A 9,680-nucleotide genomic window follows, 5' to 3' on the forward strand; every position below is an offset into this window, starting at 1 on the left:
GTCTTAAGAGGTTATACTTTCATTGTATAGATCACTGGTTAGGCCACATTTGGAATATTGTGTTCAGTCTTGGGCTCCTTAGCTTAGGAAAGACATTGAATTGTTGGAAAGGGTTACTAAAATGGTGCCTGGGATGGAAGGGTTGTCATAGGAGGATAGGCTGAGATCTCTCAAATTGTTTTCTCTTGAAAAAAGATGAGTTAGGGGAGAATCTGATTGAGGTGTTTAAGATTGTAAAGGGAATTGATAATGTTGATGCATCATCTTTTTTTTTTATATCTAACAATGAGGGGACACAAATATAAAGTTTGGCAAGGTAGGAGTCATCTTCAGCTAAGACAGTTTCATTTTTCTAACAGGGTGGTTGGTCTTAAGAAAAAGCTTTACAAGTATATGAATGAAAAGAGCTGGCTTTAAGATTGTTTTTAATATTTATTGATTGACTCTTTTTAATCATTTTAATTTAATTTAGAGAATGGAACAGCTGAGATAAATAGGTCCCATGTTGTCCCAAAATGTTGCATTATGTTATGTTGAGAAATAGTTAACTGCCCAGCTCTAAAACCGAGGTTTGTTTATTCACTTCAATATTATGCTCCACCACATTATATTTAAATGTCAGAATGTGTACGTCTTTTCAACTGTACTTAATACTAGAGCCGAGCAATTAATGGAATTTTCCAACTGATTAATCTTCAAGCTCATTAATCAATTATATTCATCTAATGAATTATTCTCAACAAATGACAAAAAAAAAGCTTATACTACTATAAGTTGGATTTTTATACCTAGGCTTAGTAGAGGTCAGATAGCTCACTCATTAACTATGTGAATAACAGTAAACAAGCATAATAACAATATTTCAATTACTTGGATCGTTGGAATAACGATAAACACTAATTTTGATTAGTTGATTCTTTTTTGATATTAATCAATTTAACCATAATTTTAATTAATCAGTTATTTTACAGGACACTAATTCATGTTTAATGGTAACTGACTTTATAGTCCAGAGCTACTTAATATCAAAAGCAGTGTCCTGCAACTTTTCCTAAACACAAAAGTATGTTGTTTCTATAAACGCACATAAATTCTGTTGCCATTATTCATATGACTAATGAACATTATTCAAAACAAATTAAAAGTTGGAAAGAAGGTGAACCACTTTCACTGCATTTCATTATTTTACACTTCTGTTGTAGTACTTATAAAGAATTAATAATGCCTTTATACTTTAAAAAATCTAAACAAAAAATTTCAACCTAAATCTCTAAAAATACCTGCCTCAACCTGACATAAAATAATTTAAGTGTATGTGAATGCAAACTATACTGACTTTCTGTAACATATACATAAATATATACAAATTCCACTTGTATATTTAGGATGAGCAGTATTATAAATTGTAATCGAAATGACAGATTAAATAAAATAATGGAAATTTGCATATTTCCATGTATGCCATACAGATTAAGTGTTATTTTTATCACTTTTTGTAATAAATTTATTTCTAATTTTCTAAATGCAACTAGAAAGTCTCTCAAACCCCATTATTTATAAAAGAAACTTTTACACGTAATGACCACTCATGTAATTCTAAGTATGTAAAACAAAGACTAGGGCATAGGAAAAATAGTGAATACTCATAGAAAGGTTGAAGGAATGTACACCCTATCAAAATAAAAGACAGTATTTCTACATGTTCGCTATAAAATGGATGAGAGTAATGAAATGACTGCTGCACAATGTCTGCTTCTAACATTTTTCCTCTGTCTTCAGACTGCATGGTGATGTTTGATGACCCAGTATTTCAGAATGCGATAAATTTACTGCATCAATAAGAAGTACATAAATTTACTAACAGTTAATTTTTGTCAGCACTTTTTCATTCTCTTATTCCATATAGCTGAAGAAAATAAATGCTAAATGCTGGATCACTTACCTCAGCATCTCTACGATCATCATAGTCCACAAAGGCATATGCCATTCCAGTGCCTATGAAATAAAATTCACACATTTTACAAACTGAAAAATATCAAGATATAACTTATAGTTTGGGTTGTGATTTTTTTCATGACCCAAAACAATGTACCCTTTATAATCAATACCATTCATTTTTTATCGTTAATGTTACACCATTGAAAGCACTTGACTAAGAACTATTTATTGCAATAAATCATAATAAAGACTTTATTTTCTTTTAATATCAAATTCATACAGTCATATATTCAATCATAACATTGCTATCACACAATCACAATATTGACTTCAGACATATGACTAAGGACCATTTAATACAATATATATATATATATATATATATAGTAAAATGTCATCACGGTATAAAAGCATTAAGTGACCAACGTGCTTCATGAAATCATGAGATTCCCTCTTTTACTCTTTAATCCCCATCACTACTACAGCAGTTTTAATTATTTGTGCAGAACTTTTTCATGGTAATTTTGTTATAAAGTTGCAGGTTTTGCTACACAATTTCAAAGCCACTAAAACAGGCTGTTTATGATTTCATGTCAGAATTCTTTATTTTGTAGCATAAGTCATTTTTCGTAGCAATAGAAAATCTCTTGAATGAAATTTTGAGACTTATTGCTCTCTGTTACTTATTTTGGATAAATCTCGGGGCTTCTCCACCTTTCACTCCCTCGATATTTCTGTGAGGGAGATTAACTTCCAATACAAGTGGTTAGAGTTGGGCATTTAACTCACTATATCTGATTACCTATGATAAAACATTACATCAATTAATATGAAAATAATCAACTGGCATTTCTTTCCAATTATTCAAACTAATCATTCATAAGTAGTCTGAGGTTATGTGGGAAAATGTCTTAACAGAGTAAATGTGTTTTTGTGTTAAATCACAGAGGTTCAAAAGCTACAGAAATTTTCTTGAGTGAGAAAAAATTTGGTAAGTATTAGTTAGGTTTGGTGAGTATGAAAGACAAAAGTGCAATATATTGATGACTCAAATCCTTATTCATTAAATGTTTTTTTTGTTTATGGTATTTAAACAAATATATAAATTGATCATCTGACTACTGAATGATTTTTAATTGCAATCATGATATATTTTACAAAAAAACATCATTACCATGCTTTCATTACTTGATTTATACAGATCAATGAAGATTACCACATATTTTAAAAATAAATGGTGGCCATGTGATAATCTTCACGTTAGTGACTTGCCAAAATTTTCTAGCCACCCCGGGAAAATAATCTAACAATTGAATTTAATGAACAGAAGATTAAATGATTATCAAATTTTACTAATTTCCAAGTTCTGGAAGTGAAAGCAAACTTGATGCTGCCCCCCCCCCTTCATGTTTACCATGCCTAAAGTGATATACAGCTGCAGAAGTAAAGCAGTGGATGTTGTACAAGAGACACTATTTATTCCAAAACCTCTTTGAAAATGCATCCTGTTGAAGATATATGGTAGTCACACAACAAAATCATGTGACCATGTATATCATTCCCAGATATACATTATATGCATAGCTAAGGCAAATATATCTTTGCAAAGACATAGGGAAATAATGTTAGTATATGACATAGATTCTACACCACAATGCATATATATGGCATAATGGAAAGAAAGGGTTTATAACATGATACACAAGATCTGCTCTTTTCATGGTAATCTTGATATCCAAACCAACTTATATTTTTTGTTACTAACCTAAATAGTTTAAAACTTTAAAAGATTCTTCAACCAGATACCCTCCAGACTCTTCTTATTGCCCCAACTTTCGCACCAGAACATTCCTTTACCATACCAGAACATCCTACCACAGTATTTCAAAAACTATTAAATGATATAATTAGTAATAAGCAGTAAACCAACAATAACACCCTCTAACTCTCTTAATGATTTTAATTGCTCCACAGAATGACAAACACGCAACCAGAAATATTATTAGTTTTCATTAAGAAATGATCAAACATTGTCATCAGTTATTTTGAATTGCTGAAGTTGATGTACAAGATGTTAATTAAGTTTTAATTCAACTGGAATACAGGAAGTTCTTAAGTATGTAAAAGGTTTAAATCATGTGCTTAGGTAGGGTTTCATTTTGAGAAATTTGAAAAATTTAGGAAATTTAAAATGGAAAAAATTAACTTTTGTGTGAAGTTTAACTAAAAATAGACACGTAACACATGCAAAGCACACGTGCTAAAGTTAACTCAGTTTGTGAATAAACAACTGAACATTTATAATTTCCTTAAAACTTGTTTTTACAACCTTCTTTAAATTTTTTATTCAAACATGCACTAATATAGGAAAAGCACAGGTTCATGTGCTTTTGGCTATAAAGATAACCTACAGTCAATGAAAGTCTAATTCACAATGAAATACTGAAAAATAAGGTGAAAAATGAAAGCCTTCTAGGTACTCTTCATGATAATGTTCACAGGCCTCTAAAGCAAAGATGGGCAATTAGTGGAATTTGCTTATCAATTAATCATCAAGTTCATTAATTGATTATCTTCACAAGGCTTGGATAGTTGTAGTAATGAAAAACAGTAATAATGAGAAACACTAATTTTGATTAGTTGAATATTTTTGTGAGTCATGACACTAATTAAGCTCACTAACATTGAATTAATCAAAATAAGATGAAATCATAATGGTAGTATATCAATTACTTGGATAGTTGGAGTAATCAGAAATAGTAATTTTCATGAGTTAATTATTTTCATGACATTAATGTTAATGCAGTTGTAATTTGGTATTTCTTTTGGATTATCAAAACATCCAGATAGTTGAATGAGTCACTGAAAACAATGGACACCATTAATAACATGTGTTATCAACTGATAAACACAAACAGAAGAGCACTCATTTAACTAGTAAACAAAAAGAAATTATATGTATAAGGAACTTAGCAGTTTATTATTGAATATCTCAACAATAATAATACAAAAATTGTATAATCAAAGTTTCACTTCACAAAAACCACTGTTCAGATCAATGGCTTACTTACAGAATACAAAATATAGCAAATGCATTGTTGCTTGTATTAAATAAACATGTTTTAATGTGGTTCATATTTCTATGGATCTTTATTTTGAAGCATTGTGAGACCAAGCTTAAAAATATTTCTGTTTGCTGTAACCTAATTGACCATTTCAAATTGGGGCCTACTGAGAGATTTTCTTGACATTATGCTGTATTATAGTTAGATACACACACAACTGTTTTAACTTACGTATAGCACAAATGTTAAATTTAGTTAATTTTAGAAGTGATAGTTTATCACAGGTTTGTTTATATTACTGTGCAAATCATACATTGTGTAGTTCAACTGTCATAAATTGGTGATAGTTGTATTATTGCATAATGTTTTAGAACCTTCTAAGTTTCTCTCAAGTATTAATACATCATAATATCTCATAGTTTGTGGAATGTTATAGGCCTCACTTCCTATTTATAAATATGTGGCATGAAATTATTGCAGATCATATTATAACAACAGTACCAAAGAATAATTTGTCTTGTCAATTGTGTTCTAAAGCAATTAAACTAACCTGTGTAGAATTTTGACAAAAAAGAGAATTATTTAAAGCTCTGGATACAACTGTTGTAACCAACAGTGTAATATAAGTGAAATTATCACTGATTGTATTTATAACAACAGAGTAAAGGAGAATAATTCATCTTGTCCATTCTGTTTTACACTAACTGAACCAGCCTGTGTAGACTGACAAAAAGAGATGATTACTTAAAGCTCTGGATCTGAATACAATTGTGGTGATTAACTGTGTAACAAACAGTTATGTATACATTTGACTTGTTTCAAAATATTATTTTAAAACAAGTAGACTTTGTGCTGTTTGTTATTGTTGAAAATTATCACCAACAAGTCACAAACACCTACTGTAAAGAATCCTGCCCATCCTTATATAAAAACCTGACAAATGTGTGTTTTTAATATTTGCTTTTAAATTAAGAAATTGTGTAATATATAGTACTAAAATTTGAATTATAATCTACAGTTTGATACCAAAGTTATTGACATAAATTTATAAAATAGTTCAATAAAATTTTGAATGAGAGTCAACAAACGAGATGATATGGCCTTTCACCCATGACCCATCTTGAAAGGGTTAATGTATTTAAAGAAATCTTTACTGTTAATTTTTACATTTTCAGCCAACCTTTTTTCATAGATCCGTTTGATGTCCTAATTTCCTGTTTGACCAACTTTCTTGATCTTCTAAATCTTCCATCATACCAGTCAATTTAAATTTTTAAATATGTAATCCTTTTCTTTCATTTTATCTCATATTCTTTGTGAACCAACTTGTTTGTTTTTTTTGCAGTCACCCTTTTCTTTCTATAAGGAATATTATCATCTTGAATATTTAAAAATTTTCCACATTTGATCAATGTCTAAATACCTCAGCTGCCCAATGTTTTGTGGTCAGTAATTATCACCTTGTTTACAGTTCTGATCAAATCCTACTTGACACTTGTGAAACCATGTATATATTACTGAATTATACAGCCATAGATTATAGCTGTTCTGATTTGGAATACAAGTATACAGATTACTGATTAAACTTCCCACTGTGAAGATCTGTCCACATGAAAAGTTAGCTGGATTGTGACAGGTCAACACTCTTAGTTATGGCTACTAACACTTTTTATTGTCTGAATAAGAAAAAAAAAACATTTACCAAAAATGAAAAAAATCTTTTTTTAAAATTGTCTTAATTTTAAAGATAAACATAAGATAGTGATCTTTAAAGCTAACAGTATTGATTAAATAAAATAAGGCTTATAGTTTCCCATACGATTACTCATTAAGTCTTGAATGACATTAGAGAAACTTCACTTTCACAAGTAGAACACTCAGAGCTCAACATTTCAAAGTAGCAACCACCTTTTAACTTCCAAGCTTCCACACTATTTAAAAAAAAAAAGTGTTCTAAAGTATTTCCTCAAAAAATTAGATACAATAATATGCAGACATTTTTTCATACAGTTAAACAAATTCTGCCATTATATCCAAACAAATAATTTTTTTTATTTCCCACAACTTAATCAATTTCTTTAGCATTGGAGTTTATATTAACAAGAAGTTGATAATTTTGCAATCTGCAGAATAACATGTATTACATACCACACAAAATAAAATTGGATTCAACAAAATATGACCATGTATATATTGCAAGTAGTTAAATTCTAGCTTAGAACTATTAAATAAAATGAAATTTGTTCTCATCCAAGCTGTGAACTCTGCAATGGCCTCTTGATACACTTCTGTTCTAAAGTGTATGCTGTAACACCATGCTTTATCAATATAAAAATTTAGTTATCAGACCAATAATGTTCCTATTAATAGCATGGATGTGAACTCTGAGCAGCAAACATAAACTATATTGCTCAATAAAAGTTTAGACTATGGTATCATATTCATTAATTTTGTTTAATATCACTGTTTTTCTCTAAGACCAGATACCTTATTTCTCTCTGTGTCTGGTGCACTCTACTGTTGTTGTACACATACCATATGAAATACGTAAATCTTTGCCTTTTTCATGAAGCATGGCGGGAAAGTAAAAGGAAAATACCATCATTCTGAAGTTGCAAGTAATAAGTTTAGGGACATTTAATGCTAAAATCCAAGGTTTTATTCACACCAGTGGACAGAGCACAGATTATGTAATTTTGCACTAAACCAAACAGAGCAATGATGAAGAGACAGCACATTTTTTATTTTGGGAATTATACAGGCGACACTTATAGGAGCAGTTAGAGAGAGGAATGTAACATTTCAAAATAAATTATACCATGAAAGATTTTTGTTATCTACTCAAATCTGTTGAAAATCATTCTAAGGGGTGGATCTTGCCCCTCCCCAGAAACCCAACTAGAGCACTGCACTGGACACTATAACTCATCCTATACATTATTAACAGTGGTGTAAGTTACTGCTAAGCAAAGCATATATAATTTGACTTACCACCTACTCAACTCAGATGACTCCAAGTTCAAAGACTGGATGCCCATTATTAGTTTCACACCAGAAATGGTAATATGCAAGTGTAAATGTAACCATTTACTGAGTCTCTAGCAACATCTGCTACTACAACGCCTCCCTTAAATTTAAGGTTTAAAAGAGATAACAATACTAATAAAAGAACAGCAAATGAGGATTACAATGTAAGATTCTCACAATACGTGCAATGTTATTTATTGGTTGTCATTCAAACGTTTGTACAAATATAAAAAATCTCATTTACCGATTTAAGCCCACTGTTCCGATTGATTTATGCTGTGTTAGGCCTAACATCATGAAAAACTTATTTTACAACAAGTAATTGGTCATGTGTAGCAGTAAGTGGATAACCACAGTAAATAAAATAAACTATCAAAAGACTTGAAATGAAAAAAAGTTTGGACATATTCATAAATCATCTTCAGTTAGTTGCTTTAATTTCAAGTTTTCTGATAACTTAGAAAGTGCATATTTAGTCATTATTTCTTTATACTTGTTAATCAGAACTTAAGTTAACACCAGTATATAAGTTAATAATGCTTGGAGATGGCTTGAATGACTTCATTACCCATTCAAGCCATCTCCAAGCATTATTAGTCTCAAAGTGGGTTCCTCGTCATCGAATCAGTATATAAGTTAACATTTCAATCACACTGTTAGTGCTATATCCAGTGCTAACGTATTTGTAACTAACAACTTCTAATTTTACGTAATGTACCATAATTATGAATAAATATAAAAAATAAATAAAATGAAAATGAAGAAAAAGTTCGATAAACTATATATTTTTTACAAGAAACAATAAGAAAATACTAGTGCTTCACTTGCTTTGAATGATATCAATTATCAATCACAATCGACATTCGCCGACTCGATAAAACTAGAATTCTGGAAATTCGACAAGTGATGAATTAGCAAATTGAATTGCGAAATCCAATTGCATCGACAATACATTTGTAAAATTAATGAACAAGGATTACAATGTAAGATTCTCACAATACGCGCAACTATTTTCAAAATGTTATTTATTGGTTGACATTCAAACGTTTGTATAAATATAAAAACGCGCATTTACCGATTTAAGCCCACTGTTCCGATTGATTTATACCATGTTAGGCCTAACACCATGAAAAATTTATTTCACAACAAGTAATTGGTCATTCATAAAATTATTTTTAAACAATCAAATTATACATACCATACTTAACATCACATCGCAAAAGTCTTCCATACTTTTCAAATATATTTTCAATATCTCTTTCTCTAACATCAAGAGGCAAGCGCCCAACGAACAACTGAGACCTGCCCGACATTTTGAAGCTTCAATATGTATTGCAAATGCAGCAAAGAAGAGAACACTAGCCGCCTTCTGATTGGTCTAAAATTCCTGTCACATGAGAGAAGAAAATGTAAACAAAAGCACATCTAATACGTGCATGATATAACAACCAAAAATAAATTCAGCCTAAAAAAAAGACCCAGTTGTCTTAACCAAACCTTACTCAACGACTCAAATGTGTATGCATATTGTTAGAACTAGAATACCCATCATACGGCGTGAAAAATACACTTAAGAATATAGAAGTTGAATAGAAATTCGATGACGAGGAACCCACTTTGAGACTAATAATGGTTTGAGACGGCTTGGAT

At 30.3% G+C, this 9,680-nt stretch overlaps 1 protein-coding gene across 2 annotated transcripts in view; it reads right to left on the reverse strand.

Annotated features, from left to right (window-relative positions):
• LOC106470246 (serine/arginine-rich splicing factor 4-like) overlaps nt 1–9,372 on the reverse strand; it is a 50,878-nt gene extending 41,506 nt beyond the window's left edge. The window contains exons 1-2 of one of the 2 annotated variants that reach the window (XM_013930800.2): nt 9,229–9,372; nt 1,943–1,995 (exon numbers count right to left, since the gene is read on the reverse strand). In XM_013930800.2, coding sequence (XP_013786254.1) covers nt 1,943–1,995; nt 9,229–9,343 — 168 coding nt within the window. In that variant the 5' untranslated portion in view covers nt 9,344–9,372. The remainder of the gene's footprint in view (nt 1–1,942; nt 1,996–9,228) is intronic. The other variant, XM_013930792.2, reaches the window with a different exon arrangement.
• Nucleotides 9,373–9,680: the final 308 nt, after the last annotated feature.

The sequence above is a fragment of the Limulus polyphemus genome, unplaced genomic scaffold (assembly GCF_000517525.1).
Source record: "Limulus polyphemus unplaced genomic scaffold, Limulus_polyphemus-2.1.2 Scaffold102, whole genome shotgun sequence".
Taxonomy (NCBI): domain Eukaryota; kingdom Metazoa; phylum Arthropoda; class Merostomata; order Xiphosura; family Limulidae; genus Limulus; species Limulus polyphemus.